We start from the raw sequence: 21,278 nt of genomic DNA, 5'->3' as shown, positions 1-21,278 counted from the left end.
GAAATGTAGAGGACATGAAGTAGAGGATATTACTTAAATGAGAATATTATTTTGTCTTTAAGATTTAGAAACATAGAATCGTTTAGTTTGGGAAAGACCTTTAAGATCAACAAGTCCAACTGTTAACCTAACACTGCCAAGCCCACCACTAAGCCAGGTCCCTAAGCACGATGTTTTAAATACCTCCAGGACTGGTGGCTCAAGCACTTCCCTGGGCAATGGTTTCAATGCTTGACAACCATTTTGGTGAAGAAATATTTCCTAATATCCAATCTAAACCACCCCTGGCACAATTTGAGGCCATTTCCTCTTGCTGTATTGCTTGTTATGTGGAAGAAAAGACCAACCCTCCCCTCAGTACATCCTCCTTTCAGGCAGTTGCAGAGAGCAGTAAGGTCCCCCTTCGTCTCTTCGAGGCTGAACCCTCTCAGCTGCTCCTCATCAAACTTGTGCTCCAGAGGCTTCACCAGCTTTGTTGCCCTGCTCTGGACTCACTCTAGCACCTCAATTTCTTCACCTCCCCCTTTCATGTAGTGAGGGGCCCAGAACTGGACCCAGGATTTGAGGTGTGGCCTCACCAGTGCCAAGTACAGGGGAACGACAGGGTCCTGCTGGCCACACTGTTGCTGATCCAGGCCAGGATGACACTGGCCTCTTGGCCACCTGGGCACTTGCTGGCTCATGTTCAGCTGCTGTTGACCAGCACCCCCAGGTCCTTTTCCAGCTTGCATCTTTCCATCCACTCTGTCCCCAGCCTGTAGCACTGCAGGGGTTGTTGTGACCCAAGGGCAGGCACAGGCACTTGGTCTTGGTGAACCTCAGAGCTCTGGCCTCTCCCCATCAATCCAGCCTGTCCAGATGCCCGTGCAGAGCCTTCCTGCCCTCCAGCAGATGAACACTCCCACCCAACTCAGTGTGTCTGCAAACTGACTGAGGGTGCCCTTGATGCCCCCATCTGGATTATTGATGAAGATATTAAACAGAACTGGTCCCAGCACCAAGCCCTGGGGAACAGCACTGGTGACCGGCCACCAGCTGGATGTAACTCCATTCACCAACACCCTCTGGGCTTGGCTTCCTGACAGTTTTATACCCCGCAAAGTGTTAACCCATCCAAGCCATGAGCAGCCAATTTCTCTAGGAATTAATTAATTTAATTACACATAATTCCTAGTGAATAGTTTTCATTTTTAAAATAAGTTTTTCAGGTGACATTAAGCCAGCATTTGATAGATATAAAAATTTAAGCCTTACTACAATTGTTTTCCAAATTCTAAATATTTAGATTGGTAAACTGAGAATCAAAGATAGGTATACTGTAAACCTACTGTGAAAAAGACAACATGCAGTTATCTTGGAGAGAAAGGGATTTGAATAAAGAAGCTCTTTTATGGGTCAGTAGCCTTTCAATACCTGTACACATTGATTGTCAGTGATAATTACAGATCAATGCAGAAAACACATTTTTAATTATCAGTAAGCCAAAGAATTCCATGTCCATCATTCCCTCAAGTCAGAGAATGACCACTGAATACAGAGAGCTTTATGGAAACAAAGCTTACACCAACATTTGATGGCAGAATACCTTGAAATCTAGACTAGTAATTGTAGCAAAGAAACAGACTGAGGGGCATAATCCAAAGTAAAGTAATTGACCTGTTCTCTCTGCTTGTTGCTACAGATTACACTGCTTTTTTAATGAAATTTTTTAAGGAATGACATATTTCTGAACACTTAGAAATACCTAAAAGTTTCTTTAAAATATGCTCAGAAGTTGGATGCTTTCATACAGAATGAAGAAATATTTGCCATTAAAAGCCTTAGTTATTCTTGGTCTTGAAATAGATACATAATTTGAATCTGAGAACATTAATTATATAACATTATATAAATAATTTTACATCAATTAACTTTTAAAATTATTTGGTTTAAACTTAATTAAACTCACTCAGAATTAAAATTGCCTTTTATGTCTGCAGCTTAATTTATATCTGAAATGAATTGAGCTGATCTGAATGATTCTAAATGTGTCCATATCTCCATACCAAGATGTAGCGCAGTTTAAATAATCCAGATTTTCGTCAATATCTGTCTAAATCTGATTCTTGTATGTATGCATGATTCTTACTTTCTACAGTGACTGCATAAATCAGAAGGTAGTGTGTCCATCACAACTGTTGAATATACTGTTGGTATTTTGTCATGCTTTTCCTTATATAAGTGAATTTGTCTCTGGCCAAAGGTGTGCTTTCTGAAACACTGAATTCGCATGTGTGTGGTTCATATGTGTGTATGTACAGATGCACAAGGGTAAAGCAGATTGGAGCTGAAAAATCTTTGGTTGTATGGATCTTCCTCTCCAAACTGTAATTAGTGACCTGCCTATGAAGTTTTAAATTTCAGATCTGTTTTTAGGATATGCTTATCAACTGCTTTCATTACCAATGTGTTACAATTCATTTGTAGAGGCTGGTAGAGGAATAGTACCTGGAAAATTCAAGAAGAGCTCCAAATTTTTTTTGAACACAATAAACAATAGCCTTGACTTTTGTAACCAGCCAGGCTGCAAGTCATGTTGCACTAGAAAATAATCTCTTATACCAGAGGGAGGCTCTCAGTAAACCCTGGCTGAGGGTGAATGTGTGGTCTCCCTTTGAGAACTAACCGAGAAATTAACAGGGGATACTAACAGTGCACGTTTCACTTTTACACGGTGTTAAAACAAACTTCAGTTTGGCATAACTTGGGTTATGTTCTATGTATAGCTAGTGCTAGTGGCTCACGTTGCCCTTTACTTTTGCCAGTACCTTAACTGGAAGGCTCTGCTGAAGTTTTGCAAGCTGCATGAAATTAGGTCCACATGAGGTATTACATCCATATGCTTCAGAAGCTGCTATTAGGTGCAGCTGAGAAGGTCTTCTTGGTTATATGCATATGTGCTAATACAGAAAAAAAAAAAAAAAAGAAAGACAAGCTGAACTTTGTGTAAATAAATGTAACTTTTTAAAGTCAGTGAAATTTATACTGTGCAGAACTGTTTCTTAATATCTGTGGACCTGATTTTTGTCTCCTGTGAAATATGAAAAAATAATTAGAATTGTATTTGAACCATGTTTTCAAGGTAGAACTTATTTGTACATTCTGCAGTTGAATGGAATGTTTGCTGACATAGAACGCATAGACAGACATGGGGAAATACCCTAAAAGGACTTTCAAGTTCATATATGATTTATAGATGCATATAAAGCTAATTTACAGAAAAGGATGTTCTATGTATTTGTACTACATTAGAGCCTGAGCCTGTGATGTCTCAGACCTTTTTAGCTATGTATGTTGTTGGCAGATGTATTTTACTACATGTGTACTAATGTTAGAAAGAGGGACTACTTTCTATATAGAAATTAGTATGTCAAAGAAATCTTCAGACTGATAAGGTGGGTCAAATGAATAAGGAAGTCTGTCTTACAAGCTTTCCTAAATCACTGGTAAGCTGGTTCCTAAAACACAGAAGGGAGTTTGTTTGTCTGCTTTTATTTTTTTTGTTTGTTTGTTTTTAGAATGGGTAAAAAAGTAAAGAAGGAAGCAGAGTCTCCACCCAAGGATGTGGTAAGTTTATAAACTGCTATGCACTATAAAATAAACATTACACAATTATAGACCCAGCTCTACTATCCTTAACATAGTTCCTTATTTTCCTAGTGTACCCTAATTATTCTAAAAATGGCTTTTAAAGATGACTCTGTTTCTGCTTTTCTTGGACAGCATATACAAACCAGAGTGACTGGGCATGTGTAGTTCTTTGTAGAGATTGTTGTCTTTGGCAGGCATTGAATACAGTTATGTATGAAACAATCCAGGCTTCTTTTTATTTGAAAAACAGTGTTAGCTTTCTCTTTGTGAAAATCAAAGGAGAAAGGAGAAGAGCAACCTGAAATCTGCCTGTCTTTTCAACTGTGAAGACATTCTCTTTCTTTAAGGATGAAAGAGTTAAAAGCCTAAATGGATCTGTAGAGTTTTTTACTGGATACTAAATTTGACAAATATTTTGAATACTACTCCATGTTCTGGCTCTTCTGCAAAGATATACAGTTTTAAGAGGCAGTTTAGGTTTTTCTGTTGTCATTGGAAGTACAGTGAAAAGTAGAAGAGTTGAAGCCAAATATATAATAATGGTGGTAGTGTGACTTTTTTTTCAAAAGGTAGAGGCTAAGGGTCTGACACTAGTATACTTTTCAAGAGTTTCTATAAATTAACAAGGTATGAAGAGACCCCCAAAAAGGTAATTGTTCAAAATATAACTATTTTTTGAAGTTTAATTGTTTTATTCAGAAAGAAGTAGAGGAAATACAGAAACATTGAAAAGAGTTCAGTATAAATTCTGTGTCAGATAAGAACCAAATTAATGAAAATGGGGACCTCAATGAGTCCCACAGAGGGAGTCCCACTCCCTCAATGAGTCCCACTAAATGCAAAGTTCAGTACACTGTTTTAAAAAAACCAATGGATTTATGTCTAAAGAGTTGTAGTACTGCAAGAGCTTTTTCAAAGATCACAGAAAAGTTAGTCAGCAAAAACTACATTACAATTTCAATATTAAATAAGCATAGTTTTGACTAAGTAATATCCAATAGCCATGATGTCACTGAGACATAGCAGTTGACATCAGGTTTACCCAGCTGTTCTGTGGTAAGGGTGAATATTACCAATGTAATTCATAACCTTCAATCAGTAATAAATCCTTATGAAAGAAAATTGCATAAAACCTCAACATAACTTAGATCTGTATAAAATCACGTTGAAACCCAGGAGTCACAAAGAAGCTGCATGTGGATAAGTCTAATTAAAACAGGCCTGAAGAATTAGAACTAAGTATCTTTGCGGTCTAAGAAAAGGTTTGAAAGGCATGACGACACATTTAAGTCATACATATGAACTGAAGTAATAAAAGTTGACTTTTTCAGTAAATAGCTAGAAAATCAGTAGATGCAGTGCCACAATTTCTATATCCAAAAGATACCATTAGATTTGCTAGAGAAAAGTGTGGTACAGCCTACTAGGTTCTACAATAACCTGTGAATACACAGAAAAAGTCAGTAAAACTATCAAAAACGAATGAATTGGAAAGAGTGAATTCCAGATGGCATCTACAGCTTTTGGCTTAGTTTTTACCCTTATTGTACTTCAGGCTAGCATATCTATTCTGACAGTCCTAGCAGGAGAAAGAAATCCTGAATGTTGCATATTAAACATGAAAATTGATCATTGTAACTATTAATGAAGAAAATCTTACCATGATGAGAATTTTGTTAATAATTATTGTGTAAAATCAAATCTGAAAACTTTAAATTTTGCCTGGGTATTTCAGATGGCAGGAAATGAGATGCAGACAAAATAAAAGATGTATTAGCTATTATCTTGTGATTGATAATCTGTTTATGAAAATGTCAAGTCCAAGAAAAGAAGCCTTGAGATAATGTAGACGAGCTTATAAAAGAGGGCCTTTGTGCATGTGGAATACTCTGAGAATATATGGTTCTGCAGATGACCACTAATTTTTTATAGATTTCTAGGAACAGGTGGGAAACACATCTCTTAGCTTAGCCACTGCTTGTATGTTTCAGAAAGTATTCCTGAGGACTCTGTTTTCACTGCCTTTCATAATTTGTCTTTTACTGTTCTCTGTTCTGAGAATTGATCTCCAACAGGAAAAACATTGCTTTAAGCCTCTATCTCTATCTGAATGACCTAAAACAGTAATTCAGGCAGATTAAATATGCTAGCTTTGACAGATTGATAGGAACTTTTCACATGATATCTACATTAGGTTTGGTCTAGACAATACAATTATTTGATCATCAGCTAGGTCATGGACATTGAAAGGGGAGCCTAAGATTATCCCTAGACAAAATACTGAAGTGTGTTATCACTTAAAGAAAGCTATAGATACCTGAGTATTTTTGAAAATGGCTTCATTCACAGGACTGATGTTAAAAGGTGGAATGTGTGAATTGGCACAGTCAGCTCCTGAAGTTGTCTCCACATAAACACCTTATTTTGATTAATGCCTAAATATTAATTTAACTTGACTTTAGTGAGGCTTTAAATACTGTCTCTTGTAATATCCTCATAGGTAAACTGGGGAAGTACAGACAAAATAGACAGTGTAAATGAACTGAAAAGTAGCTGAACCGACAGGCTCAGAGGGTTGTGATCAGCAGTATGAGATCCTGTCAGAGGTCAGGCACTAGTGTTGTGCTTCAGGGGTTCATCCTGGGGCAGATACTCTTTAACCTCTTCATTAGTGACCTGAATGATGGGACAGAGTGCACGCCCAGCAAGTTTGGAGAAGACATGAAATTGAGAGGAGTGATTGACAGACCAGATGGTTGTGCAGCCATTCAGGGGAACCTCAACAAACTAGAGAAATAGGAAATTGGGAATTTAATTAAGTTCAATAAAGGGAAATGGCAAAGTCCTGCATCTGGGGGAAGAATATCCGGTACAGACTGGGTGATGACCAGTTGGAAAGCAGCTTTACAGGAAAGAAGCTGGTGATTCTGGTGGACATGCACCAGCAATATGAACTTGGGACAAAGAAAGCTAACAAAACCCTGGGCATTAGGCAGTGTTGCCTGCAACTTGAGAGAGAGAACTCGTCTTTCGCTCTGTGTTCGTTAGTGAGACCACACCTGGAGGGCTGTGTCCTGGTGTTCTGAGTTGTCTGCTACAAGAGGAACAAGGCCTTACTGGAACAAAATCTTGGAGCATTTGTCGTGGGAGGAGAGACTGACAGTTGGGACTGCTCAGTCCTGAGAAAAGGCGTGGAGGGGTCTTGTCAGGGTAAAAATGGCTCATAGGAAGAAGTAAAGAAATCAGGCCAGGCTCTTCTCGGTGCCCAGTGAAAAGATGAGAGGCAGTAGGCACAAATAGAAATGCAGGAGGTTTTTATTTAATCATTACAAAAAAATCCTCTTTTACCGTAACAATGATGGAGCATAGCTTGGCAAGAGAGCTTGTGGGGTTTCCATCGTTGGAGGTACTCAAAATCAGACTGTGCACTAGGCCTGAGCTCTAGCTCCCCCTGCTCTGAACAGGGCAGTTGGACCAGATTGTCTTTGGAGGTGCCTTCTAATATCAACTATTTGTGATTCAGTGGAATATCTTCGGTTTTATTGTTAGTACAGGAGATCAGACAATCACAGAACTGAAATAATTAGCATGTCCAGGTATCTACTAACTCTGTTTTTCTAGGTAAAGGAAAAGGGGTTAAGAATATCAAAGATACCAGTAGTTCTTCTAAAGATTCTATGAGAGGTGCAGGGTTAAAACTGACCTTAAATCAAATTTAAGGGATGAAAAAAAAACAACCCAGCATGATGAAACAGTAGAATAATAGCAGATAAATACAACCTTCAAAAGGTGGGATTTTCATTCAAATTGGAAAACAAAAAAATGCTTTCACTCCCGAAAGTGAAGTAAAAGCACTATGTCATCAATGTCACCTTGCAGCAAAATATTTTGGAAGAGAACTAGCAAAGATACAAAAAACAGCAGTAAAGCTTTTTCAAATTGACTAGATGCAAGAAGCTTCTTAGAGGGACACTATTAGGTGATTGCAGTCATGAAAGAAAAAGAAAATTACTTATTTTTGTATCAAAAAACAAAGCAATGTTGTAATTACTAAAATAAATGCGATAAAATTGCTGAAGTAGGAATAAATAGTGTTTCCCCAGATCTTGTGCTAAATGAAAAAATTGCTAAGATCTGAGAATGTGACACTAGAAGAATGGAAGGTAGAAAATTTCATTTTCAAAAGGAAATACAGCAATAATTACAGGAGGTTTATCTTCTGTGCTGTGCTAACTGGTAAAAGTAGTTTTGGAAAAAAAACAAAACCAAAACCAAACCCACGGATAAATATGACAGCAATGGGGAAGAATCATAGTGCTTGTGTAGAGGAAAGTGTGAGCTACAAAATCTATTTGAGTTCTTTGGAGGAGTCAGTGAGCAAGTGGATAATGGTGTTCTGATTGATACAGTTACTTAGCTTTTTCAAAAGTTTTCAGACCAGACTTTTCACTCACATAAACATGAACAGGTAAAAAGAATTTCCTCTCCTAGCAATAATGTCTGGTTATAAAATAGGAAGCAAAGGTGAGAAAACAAGTTATTGTTCAGATTTCTTACTGGAGAGAAGTTGTCAGTCATGGGGTTTATTCTGCAACTGTGTCATCCAGTGTATCAGAATTAATGTGGATATTTTCATGAAAATGGCATCTACTTCCTAAGTAGGAAAAAGTGAGTAAGTGCAAAATTTCAAATTCGAGGAATAAAAGAGAAAACATTATGTTACTAGCAAATGCATTATACATGCACATGAATGCCATTAACAGTTCTGGTGTTTCCATCTCAAAGAGATACAGCTGAACTATAGAAAGACAACAGAATGAACTAAGAATGAGCTAAGAAAGAAACAAGAACAGACAGAGTGGCTTCTGTTTTAGGAAAGATCAAAGGGAACAGTTTTCTTCATTCCCAGAAGGAATCACTGTGAAGAGGAGTATCATAGAAACTTACAAAATTATGAATATACAGGGAAGGCAAATGGGTGCAATTTATTTCACTTTTTCTTATAGTGGATGAACTGTGGAGGATAAATAAAATTGTCAGGTGGTACTTTTAAAACATAGAAGAGGCACAGTTATTTTATGACCCTTTAGTTCTGATACTAGTGTCTCAGAATATTAAGGGTGTTAAAATACAGATGGCTTCAAAAATTACATACCAAATTTTTATTGGACTTTTTGAACTCAGAGATAAGAATCACTAGACTCTCCAGTTCTCTAGGTTGCAGAATGCTGGTATCTGAGAGGGAACATAAGTAAAATTTAATAGTCTGCTTGCCCACACCTGTTACCCGGCCTTTGTCAGAGACAGGATGCTGGGCTAGGTGGGTCTTTGGTCTGATTGGAAACATATTTTGTATTACATTCAATTTCAACTAAATTAAGTTGATGGAAGCAAAAAAAAACCCAAACAAAACCCCCCACAAAACAACAACAACAAAAACCAACAAAAAACCCCAAAGAAACCCAAATAAACAAAAAAACCCCAAAAAACCAAAACCAAACCAAAACTAAGCCCCACATACTCTTCAGTTTTCTAATGGCTTTGAAGTCAAATGCATACAAAAGTCAAGATCAAAGACACATAGAAGCATTTGAGTTTATAGCTTGCTTTTTAATTTAACTTGCTTTTTTCTTAATACAAACTGAATGTTGGAAATGTTGTTGCTTATAAATTAGTTAAATTCTGTGTTTAATTTGGTTGTTTGTAACTTCAGGTATGTTATTCTAGCACATTATGTCCTGTATGTGCCATTACAGGAAGAGTCTGCAATGATGTGTGAAGATTTAGATGCAAGGCTTGGGTTAAAAAAAAAAAAGGTGGAACAGTACATGTACTGGCATTATGATAAGGAGAAGTCATAACCAGTTCTATGATAGTTCTGAGGAACAATGTTACTTCCTTCCCTGCAAATCTCAGAATCACAGAATGGTTAAGGTTGGAAGGGACCACAGTGGTCATGTGGTCCAGCCTTCCTGCTCAAGCAGGATCATCCTAGAGCACATTGCACAGGAGTGCATCCAGATGGTTCTTGGATATTTCCAACGAGAGAGACTCCACAACCTCTCTGGGCAACCTGTCCCCATGCACAGTCACCACACAGTAAAGAAATTCTTCCTCAATCACTCAGCTGCTAGGGCCTCTTGACTTCTTAAACATACATTGATTTCAGTGGCTATTTTTACCGTGTTTTCAGCACAAAAGTGCTTTTAATAGGAAAGTGCCTATTGAATATTTCAGAGAGTAATAGCAAATCTAATGTCTAATCAAATGGGTAGAGATTAGACTAATTTCACTGTGCTCATGTGCCAACCTGTCATTAAATCCTAGGAATTTTCATTGAGTTGTGATTTATACAATTAATTGTAAGCATGGGAAACAGTGAAAATGGGGCAGTGCAATTGTGACTTTGGTATTAGATTAATGTATAAATAACTGAGATTTAAAACTCTTATTTAATCTTTCATTTCCTATTGAACTTCATCTGAGATCAGTATTGATGTTTATTTTTCTCTGAAGAGCTAACAGCCTTTTCTAAAACTTGGAGTTTTATCCCATCACCAAGTATTTGACCAGACTCAGGAGATATGGTTGTGTTTAAATAATAGCACTTACCTGGAAGATGGTGTTCTGTCCCATGCAAAGACCCAAATGAGCAGAAGTAGAGAAGTATGAAGGAGAATAAAGGGACTTTCAGTTGCCTCTGAATTCTCCCATGGGTAGGATGAGCTGTGACAAGCTGAATTTTTTTGCCTCCTTATTATCCAAAAGAAAATTCCGATAAATAATTCCATCATTTTAGGCCCATCGTTAAGATTAATTTGTAACTTGCACCACTGTAGTATATTTGATTTAATTCCCATTGCGGAGTCATTATTAGGCAAAATGACTTATGGTACAGTAAGCTGATTATATTTTTTTTAGAAAGGGGCTTTGTTCCATGCCTTGGCCCATGCCTCCAGCTTGTCACAGCAAGCATGAAATTGGACAGTGTCTTCGGATTTTCAGACTTGATAGAAGCTAGGTAGGCCAGTTAAGCACATTTGGCAGGCCACCTCTTAATGCAGCTTGTATGTTGAGCTTGCTGCCTGCTAAATTGTGTAATCTGTCTCATGGAAGGTGTTGAAATTACTTAGATTTAAAAACCTATCAAAAATATGAATTTAGAAGTCTTGGTACTGGTATCATATTTTGCCTTATTTTTGAGCAAGTCAGAGAAGGGAGAAGAAAAAACCCTATTCTGTGTTCATTTATTTCTAACACACTCATAATGTTTTTTAAGATTTGTTCTCCATCATTTCCTTGCTTGACAACTGATTTCTATGTATCTTCATACCTTGATTGTTCAGCAAAATGTGCCTTTGATGTAGGTATTAGAAGTTTTTTTAATGACGTAAAAGAAATAATTGACATTTGTAAATATATATGTATATTTATTGTGATAATATTTTAATTAATTTGTATTGCTGTCTTATAATCTGGTATATTTTAAAGATTAATGCATTGTTTTTGAGAAACTGCATGACTCCAGTATCTAGTCATTTCTTATGTAACACAGATACTGTAGAGGCCTGAAGTGTGAGGATAGAAGACAGTTTTTTCATACTAATTAATTCCTTTAAAGCCAAGGAAGCTTAAAACTTTTTAATGAGTAGAATTTTCAGAATTCCTTGAGTTTTCTTGAGAAACAAAAGGCTTTTTTAAAAGATTCCCTTGCTCAAGTGATATTAGTCCTAAGGAGTCTATTGAGAGGGTGAAAACTGTCTGATTTGTTGGAAGATTTCTTTCTGCATGGAAGAGCTCAGAAATGGAAATGAAACCTTTGTATCATTTCTAGTTGGGTGAGCAGGAATTATATCTTGGAAATACTTCATCTAGTAGAGGATCATGGTGAGCTGGTGAACTGAGTTGACAAAGGCACAGAAAGTGTTCTTTTATTTTTTTAAGCAACCAAAAAGTGATATTGCCACAGAGTAACCAAATCCTCTTCTGTGTACACCACCTGAGTTCACAGGCTCTGTGTACAGCTGCTCCAAAGAAACTTCTCATGTCTCTTTCTGAAGCCTCAGAATGCTCTTACATGTGTAACAATTACATTGTGTGTTATCTTCAAAACTTTCTAGATTTGCAGGGAAGCATCAAGGTTTTCCCAAAATCTTTGTTTGCAATGAAATCATTATAATATTTATTTAGAAGTCAAGTTTTCCTTCTTATTTTTCAACAGTGTCTCTAATTGTTCTTAAAAAAATTGGATTTTCCCAAGCAAACAGCACCTCATTAATATTTCTAATTCAGTGTAGATATCAACCAAGATTTTATTTTATTTTTAGTGAAATGTGGGAGTCTATTGCAGCGCACAGGAAGACTCAATATAAATCAAACTTTTCTTTCCCCCTTTTTTTTTTTTTTTTGTAGTTTGATCCTTTACTGATTGAAAGCAAAACACCAGCAACAGCTGTGCTAATGCTTAGTTCTCCTGAAAATGAAGTTTTGGCCAAAGCATGTGATGCTCTATATAAATTTGCATCAAAAGGTTAGTCTGTTTGCAATGAGCTTTCTTTTGCACTGCTTAGATTTTGATAGTAGTTCACAATTCTTTAGTTTCCTAGCATTGAAATCTTTCTTTCTTCTCAAAGGTGTCTGTTGAAGTTTTGGGGGTTTCTGAAATATCTATCCAACCTGTACTTGCAGTAATAAAGAAGTCTTGTCGTTTGCATGAAGGAAACTTTTGTCATTTTGTTGAAGAATTTTATATTCACTGTTTAATAGAGCTTGTTTTAAATATAATATAGATATGCTGTTTATGAGCAACAGATCTGCAGTTGTGAAAGAATTCTCTTTTGTATGTTACGGTTGGAAACTTCTGTATCAGTGTAGTTATTTGAAGCTTCAGTTTTCAATGAAAAGGACTTCTTAGTTTTTTTCTGTTACTTTTACACAAAGTTGTTGCATCAGTATTTCTGTGCAGGTGATTCATTGGAGATTGCTCAGCTTCCTTTATCAAACTTATTTGTATATGAGTTGGGAGTCTAACAAGTCTCCAAGATTCCAAATCTTCCAAAGGTCCCTATATAATCTATAGCTAAATGTAATTTTCAAGGTACTCAGGAGACAAACAGCTGTATAACAATGGCTCAAATTTATATAGCACATAATTTCCTAAGTTGTCTCCTACTTATTCCATGTTATTTGATATTAGTCACTCAGATTGGTATACACTGGTAGTGTTCTTGCTCTGATGAATCTGGTTAAATTTTAATTTCAATTTAATTTATGTTTTATTCTAAAATTATGTATTTATATGCTGATAATTATACTGATGTAAATTACCAACACTGCTGAAATTGTGAGAGAAAAGCTGAAGTCTTTGATGGTTGGCTAGGGGTCGCTGGGTTCTGAAAGATGTTTAGGTTCTGCTTAATATGGCAAGCTTGGTTGACGGCATGAGATCAAATTCTGAATATGTGAAGAGAGAATGTGGACTGTTGCAGACAACTATGAACCATAAACTCTTGCTGGCTCCTTCCCTCCTGTCCACAGTAAAATATGTCACACTGCAAGAGGATAGATGTTTATGTCTTTTATGTTTATACTGAAAGAATAATCCATTAAATTGTTAATGTAGATATTCCTGCGATCTTCCAGAAGACTAGACTAACTTTGCAGGGTAGCACAGGAGGAGTTGATTTCAGTTAACCTATTTTTTTGGACTGTTGCTAGTAAATTAAGTCCCATCCCTCAATAAAAAATACTTCCTCCATTTTAATAATGTCTTGTCCTGAGATTGAGCATAGATCTCCAGTTTCCTCTCACATTGCTCACTTGTAGCCTTGAAGGGCAGGCATGGTTCACTAGAAAATGAATTATAAAGCTGTTGTGGGAACTGAAAATAAGAGTAGGACTGGGATTTTGTTTCTTGGGGTTTGTGTGTGTTTTGCGTGAGCAGGAACAGAAGGCTGTAATCACACTAAACTCCTCTGTTCTTTGTGTGTCCAGCACCAATTCAGCTACAAAGCACTTCATTCTCAGATAGTAGAAATCTCACGTAGGAATTAATGATACAAATCCTGGTAGTTGCTTCCCTTGAGGGATAGTAAAGATCCACAGAATTAATGAACTGTTATTTTGAGGAAGATAAAATTGGGAGGCAAGAAAAGAGGAAATAAAATGCGTTCACCTGGTGGTGTTCACCTATACTTTGCTAAGTAGAAAGCTTTCCTTTCTACTTCCACTGCAGTCTCCAACAAATGAGTGGAGTGTTCAATAGACAGTAGCATCCTTTGCTTTAAAAATATAATTAATCTTAGATACTACTAAACCGTGAAACTATTTGACCCATACGTATTTGGGGTATAAATTAGATGATCTCCAAAGGACCTGTCAGGCCTCTGTTCTTTAAGTCTACTGTCCAATAAAAGATTAGTAGCAGTTTTACCTTGATACATTAGAACTGTGAGGTTGCTGGAATTTTTCTTGGGCTTTTAACCCAGTTCCTTTTCAGGTGATGAAAACAAACTGACACTTCTTGATCTTGGAGCACTGGAACATCTGTATAAACTCCTCTCACACGAAGATCCAATTGTACGCAGAAATGCTGTCATGGTATTTGGCATCATGGCTTCTAATCGTAAGAGTCTCAATTTTTTACTATTTTTCAGTGTGTGGTCATCAAAACAAGAGGTTGATCATGTGAAAAAATCCTATATTAATGGCCCAGAATAAAGAGTAAGTGATGTAAGGTTGAGTTTCAGTGGCTGTTATTTTTATAGTACTTCATAGACCTATCAATGTCATAGATCAATGTCATAAGCAAGTCTTAATTTGGTGAATGTCTTCCATGAGGATATCCCAACCACTCTCAAGTCTTTTCGTCAACTGCTGCCTGCTTGTCATTCTGCAGTGGACCTTGCCCTCTCGGGTTACTTTTAATTTGGCATTAGCATATAGTCAATGCTGCTGCACAAACATGGATTTGAATGAACAAAGATCTCCCATTTATATTCACAGCTTAATTCGTTTTTTATTTAAAAGTAAATTAAGCTCATACCTTTTTTTCTTGCATTTCAACATGTTAAATATATTGATAATAACAACACAGCCCTGTAGGATCACATGAAGTCTGTCCCAAAGAATATTATTTGATTTTTCTCTCCATGGGTTGAGGTTTTGCTAGTTTGCCATTGACAACAATAAAAATGCAATCTGAAAGTCTTTGCTGTGATTTTAGTAAGACCTGTGTAATTCATGTTTTCTATTTGCTGTGTGGGTTGGTGTTAGCATCAAATTGCAAAGTGGTGACTTGAAAACTAAATAACAGAAGGATTAGTTTTAATTTGATAATTTTAACCACAAATAATTTTGACATTTGGGGTATGACTTCTTTGGCAACTAAAATCATGCAATATTTAGTCAGAACCTGCTAGATGCAAGTATTTTGAATAAAGTTTCAATGAAATTGAAATATAGAGGAACTTCATATGTATCAAATGTCAAAGAATGTCATCTGCTACTTGAAAGTCTCTGCTGTTTTTTCTGGGCCCATTATGATCTTGGTCTAACTTTAATTGTGTGTCTTTCCCAGTCAGATCTTTTTGTCACTCAGGGAGTAACCATAAGTATGTTTTGCTTGGAGCAGATTCTGTTTCTTTACTCAGCCAACATTGCCAAACAAAAGACTTCATATTTGTATTACTTCATTGTAGATGATGTCAAGAAGTTACTGAGGGAACTGGATGTCACAAATTCACTTATATCACAGCTAGCACCAGAAGGTACCTTACAGTATTTTCTCCTTGTGCAAAAGTACAGTCAGAAATACTTTATGATTGCCATTTTATGAGACAATTTAATAAAATCTTCCCTGTAACTTACAATTTTTCCTACTACCTGTTAAATAGGTAAATACTTTTATATAGCTCTGTAGCTCACTTAGTAGAGTTCTGTGTTGTAAAGATGGAGCAAGATGTTTGTGGACACATTGGGTATGGTTAACAGCTATTATTTATTGACTTCAAATAATGTTTTAAACCACTAGATTAGTGAACATACTCTGTGCTGAATAAAACTTGATCAAAATGTTTCTTTTTTTCCCGCACAGAAGACGTAGTTGTCCATGAGTTTGCTACTCTTTGTCTAGCACATATGGCTGTTGAGTATACTACTAAAGTAAAAATATTTGAGCAAGGTGGGTTAGAGCCACTTATCAGACTCCTAGGTAGCCCTGATCCTGATGTTAAGAAGAATTCAGTTGAATGTCTCTACCTTTTGGTACAGGTAAAGTTTGCTCTTGTTTGTTGTCTTAAACTACAGAGGCAGATAAGCATTTGCACCCCTGACATTCTGTGTGGGTTAATAATTTTAAAATATTTGTTTCCTTTACTCCCCAGAGTTCATCAATGCATTTGAAACATTGAGTCCTTGCACCTGAGTCCTTGAATGTTAAATTAGTTATGAATATATCTGGTTTTACTGTAATTCTGTTGAACTTAATGCAATTGTCTGTGCTGTACTGCAGTAAAAGTAAAATCAAGATGAGCTTCAGGTTTTTAAAACTAATAATTTGCCTTCTTAGTTGAAAAATACTAATCTTAGTAATGAGAGTTGTAATCTGTCTATCTAAAAGGTTGGAATAATCCTGTAAATTAAAGAACTACCAATTGCATTGTGTCTTGTTTTGACCGGCAAGTCCATAGCACAATTTTGAACATCTTTTTAATGATAGGTGAAGGCTGTCAACAGCTACTTTCCATACTGGGGGGAATAGATTTGTTATTGGCTACTTTCACACTCAGCACTAATGTCATCCATATGCTGCTTAGCAAAAGAATGGTGCATTTGTATGGCAGTTCTCTCCCATGGCTTAAGTGAATCAATTCAGTAATGAATTCAGTTTATAACTCTATCTCTTTTGGGGCATCAGAGCATGTCTATTCAGAATCACATTTTACTCTTTCTCCTTTTTTACTATCTCGCTGTCTTTGTTGCAGGGGATATCTGGATAACTGCACCTGGTGCTTGCTTATATTGATAAGGATAATTGCATGCTGCACATGTGCAATAAGCTATTTAAAAGCAAATTGTAATTTATTTATTTATTTTCTTTTTTAATATAATCAACTACTGTCTTTTTATTAAGCTGCACATCCACTGTTTAAAGTTGAAATTTTAAATTGTCATTTTATAATTACTAAAACAAAAGAAGATATAACCAGGCAACCACAGCAGAGTTCAAAAACTGTTTTCCTCCCGCTGAGGTAAATAAAAATGGTAAAACTAAATCTACAAAACTTTCTCAAAGAAACTCTTATGTTGAGACAAACATGGCAAAGTCAAGAGTGAATAGGCTTCTTTATACAGGACTAGATTTTGTAGTGTGTACTTCAGTCATGCAAAAACCCCTAGAATTTAAGGTTTGTGGGGCTTGATTATATTCAGTTTGGTTCTTGGCTTAAAAGAAAGCAATCTGCCGAACGAAGCTTTGGAGTATTGACTCATTTTTAATGTCTGAAATCAGATTTTTGGTGTTCTTTCTGTAAAGTGAGGAATTGATGCATTGTTATATTCTCTATCACTAACATTCTTTGTTGGAATATTTTGCTGCAGGATTTTCAAAACCGTGCTGCAGTTCGTGAACTGAATGTAATTCCCCCCTTGCTGGGACTACTGGAATCTGAATACCCGGTCATTCAGTTGTTAGCCCTTCAAACCTTAGAAGTAATTAGCAAAGACAGAGAAACCAGGATAATACTGGGAGAAAATAAGGGATTAGATTTCCTTCTGAATATACTGGAAAACAATGTACGGTTTACCTGCCTTAAAAGTTTTTTTGTTCTTGATGCTGATGTTTGTATGACTAATGAGAAATATTACTTATTTTATGGAAGGGTAACATAAGAAGAAAGAGTTACTTACTTGGAGTGAACTATGATAGAAACAGGATAAGCTAGAATATCTACCTTACTAAGAAAAGAAGCAAAGACATTTCCCAAAGTGTTTATTATTCAATGTTTTAGTTGAATTTACCTTATATAGTGGCTTTCAACACAATTTTCTACCATTGTTTATGTTATTATGAGACTCAGTTTAGTACTTCTTGAGTTCAGGTGTCACAATGGGAAATATAATGCGTAGAGAAATTAGTGAAGTTTTTGAAGCTTTAAGATCACAGGCCCATTCTGAGTACCTGTCTAACCCACTTTGATGTAAATGAGAAACTTCGGGGGATTTCACTATTTTTAATACTTTGTGTTGCATCCTAAGGCATCATCAAATAAATTACATGAAAATATGAATTTGTAAGTATGTACTTTGCAGTATGAATAAACTGTCCAAAAGAAAGTTACAACCATTATCCCACAAACTTAAATGCCAAAGATATTTTAATCCTGATTTCAAGGTTGTTTGTTTTTGTTTTTTTTTTTAATTAGGAACTCAGTGATCTACATATCGAAACTCTTGCTGTGTTGGGAAATTGCCTCGAAGATGTGCATACTCTGCAACTGATTCAGCTGACAGGAGGCATTAAAAAACTACTTTCATTTTTAGAAATCTCTACCGTTCCTGGTATTCAGAAGAATGCAGCAAAGGCAATTACCAAGGCAGCTTATGATGGTATGTGACTTTTCAATAATCCATGGACATGAAATTGTTTATGAAGTAATTTTTTATCCAGAATGAGGCCATCTTCTCTGGTTGAGGGTAGTACTTGTGCTGAGGTAAACATTCGAAAGAATTAATTACAGTGATGAGTCTTGCCAATCAGAGCAGCAATTGGATGCTAGGAGATAATATATATATATATGTATATGTATATGTATATGGAAATGTTAAGGTTTTGCCTCAATTTATTTTTAAATGTAATATATTCTTGTAAAATGCTGTCCTCAAAGGAAAATAGAGCTCTGAAAATATGATCCTTGTCTTTTGTTTGGTGATGCCAGCTGACTGCCATCTTAAGCCACCTTTGCTGGCACTGTTTCTCGCCTCTATCTGTTAAGACTTCATTGCAAGCTGACTTCCTTTTGCATTCAACTGCTCGTCTAAATGTCAGGCAATTTCAAATACAAATTCCTTTAACAGAGGCATGAAAGGAAACCTTTCAAATGGCTTGCAGATTAATATTCCCAGGGGAGTTAAATAGTTTCATTGTAATCTTTTTATAATTATTCATCCTATAGTTCTTTTTTATATACTTTTCTTTAATTCACCAAGGAATTGTGAATTAGGCAGAACATGCTCATCATTTTATGCCCACAAGGATGCTCTTTTAATCAAACTACATTTGAAATTCCTTCCGTACGTTGGCTACTGAGTTGCAACACGTGCGAAGTAGTGTTGTGTAACAAAATGCAATGTAACTAATACCATACTTCTGACTATAGAAGATTTTACTTCTGTCAAGGGATTTTTATGACAGTAGAATTTAAATATTTCATTCATATTTCTGGCACCTTGTGGTTGAATCATGGCTTTAATTTATGTGTATTTTAAAAATTTTAATTTAATACATGGATAAAATAATCTCTCCTTTCTGCCATATTTCAGACCTCCTTTCATCTCTCTCCATGCTATCTTTCCAATTCTTTTCTCACCTTGCTTAGTTTGATATCCTGAATACTTGTAATTATTTGGATTGAAAATGATACACAGAAAGAGTGTCCTAGTATTCCATGGGTTTTTCTGTGCTTTTGTCATTATCTGTTGGAAGCTTGGCAAGTCACTGAAAATTGTTTTCATTAATGTTCAGGTATCAAAGATAGGAAGGGACTTTCTTATGTCAGTATTTTCTTTGTGTATTTTCCTGTGTTGTTATTTTATTATGCTACTTAGGACTGTCAGTATCATTTTTATAGTCCTGTGACAGGCTTGTAAGTTGTATGCTAAGCAGATTTATATTTGCTCCTACTGCTTTCTACTGCATCTTACTCCTTTATCATATTTATTTTCAAATAAGCATAGCCTTCTTTTCCTCTTTCACACTTTTTTTTTCAGTTTTTGTGGCCTAATATTTTAGCAGCTGTTAGTAGAAACATGTCTGAGCAGATTTTTAAAGCACGGTTGCAAGAACCACACATAATATATTACAGTACTGCCTATGATCTTATATCATGGGATGTTACCGTCAGTGAAGATGCATCTTCTTGTCATGCTTCTTTACAAATGGAGTCAATGAGGTTTCATTATAAAGGTTTGCTCTCTTCTTCAACCTGTGACAGTTAGTATGGATGCAGCAAGCTGGGAAAATACATCAAAAGAAAATTTAAAATACTTGCTTTCAAGCTGTAGAATTTTGGTGACACCTAGTTAGACAAAAGGAAACTTCTTGTCCTGGTGCAGTGGAAAACACAGTCCAGTAAACTTGCTGCTCAATGTGGCCCCCAAAAGCACTGAATTTTTCAGATACAAAGAGCTGCTGGTCTAAAGTCAGCCTTGGAGTGGAAAGAAAAGGCCATTTTAAGAAGTGGCCCAAGTGCAAAAAGAAAACAGAAATGTTTTCAGGTTTTGTTTGTTTGATTGGATTCTGGTTGTAAGCATACTAAACAGCCTATCCAAAATGCAACACTAATGTATACTATACTAATACTTGCCTTGATGTGAATCCAGTATAATACAACACAGGTCTTAGTTCTGTGGTGACTTTTTTATTAAATTTGCAATAGCCATACCCACATTCTTCAGGTTTGATAATCATGGTTGCAATTTACCAACATTTCCTGTATACTTGGGAAAAAAAATACTGCTTTTCATTGGAATGAAAAACCTACTTCTGCTATGACAGAACATGTATCTAGCTGGTTTTTTAATGCTGGCAGCTGAGTATACAGCAATATCTGGTTTTGAAATTATTATTGTTGACAGATGGAATTTAGTTTTGGATTGGTTTTTTTTCCTGATAGATGTGATCATAGCGAGCAGTTTTGTTTTATGTCCCTTTCAACCCTTTGGAAAGGGACTCCTGTAACTTGGTGTTGTTGTTATAAGATATATTTATCCCTTAAGATTTATTCTCAGTATCAGAATAAATTACATGGTATAAACTTGATATTCAACTTTAAATAGCATCTTTAGGATGCTGCTCTGTTTAAGTACATTAAAATGGATCATATTTCTGTACATAATCATTATGCCTTTGCCCTGAATTTTTTTTTGTTCTGTAACATAATTTTGAATTTAATATATTAATTTATTGATGATTTTGTTTTGTATGCTCAGAATTATAGTGGTGAATTATACTGTGATTCCTGCCTTGCCCACCAATTAATGCAGTCATTTCAGAACGCTAAATATAATCTAATGCTATAAATTATTGAATGTCTGTGAGTGGATTATCTGGACTTTTGATTAAGGAGGGCCTGATTTTCCCCTGACAATGCCTGACATGCCAGCAACAACAAAATGCTGTGGAGTGTGTATGGAGAAAGTGATGATGATGCTCCCTGTGCCAAACTTCTGGCTTGAAGCTCTCCCCGTTCTTTCTGTGTATCTCAATGCATCTCATGCTCAAAGGGAAGCACACTGCACATGCTCTGTAGCCTGATTAACATATGCATTTCACAATATGGATCCTTGTTTATCTATGTTAGCTCAAGATCAGTGAGAAGTCATGATACTATATAACATTAACTTTTTTTCATTTGAAATTGGTATAAATA

General features: G+C 36.0%; 1 protein-coding gene across 11 annotated transcripts in view; it reads left to right on the top strand.

Moving 5' to 3' along the window:
* The window catches only part of ARMC3 (armadillo repeat containing 3), a 65,124-nt gene that overhangs the window by 8,494 nt on the left and 35,352 nt on the right, over positions 1-21,278 (top strand). For 5 of the 11 annotated variants that reach the window (XM_069005757.1, XM_069005750.1, XM_069005747.1 and 2 more), the window contains 7 exons: positions 3,558-3,606; positions 12,043-12,160; positions 14,129-14,254; positions 15,330-15,398; positions 15,725-15,900; positions 17,230-17,424; positions 18,054-18,237. In XM_069005757.1, coding sequence (XP_068861858.1) covers positions 3,559-3,606; positions 12,043-12,160; positions 14,129-14,254; positions 15,330-15,398; positions 15,725-15,900; positions 17,230-17,424; positions 18,054-18,237 — 916 coding nt within the window. In that variant the 5' untranslated portion in view covers position 3,558. The remainder of the gene's footprint in view (positions 1-3,557; positions 3,607-12,042; positions 12,161-14,128; positions 14,255-15,329; positions 15,399-15,724; positions 15,901-17,229; positions 17,425-18,053; positions 18,238-21,278) is intronic. The other 6 variants (XM_069005752.1, XM_069005751.1, XM_069005755.1 and 3 more) reach the window with 4 other exon arrangements.

Source organism: Aphelocoma coerulescens, chromosome 2 (assembly GCF_041296385.1).
Source record: "Aphelocoma coerulescens isolate FSJ_1873_10779 chromosome 2, UR_Acoe_1.0, whole genome shotgun sequence".
NCBI classification, from domain to species: domain Eukaryota; kingdom Metazoa; phylum Chordata; class Aves; order Passeriformes; family Corvidae; genus Aphelocoma; species Aphelocoma coerulescens.
The sequence above is the reverse complement of the archived record's forward strand: the minus strand, read 5'-3'. Positions and strand labels throughout refer to the sequence as shown.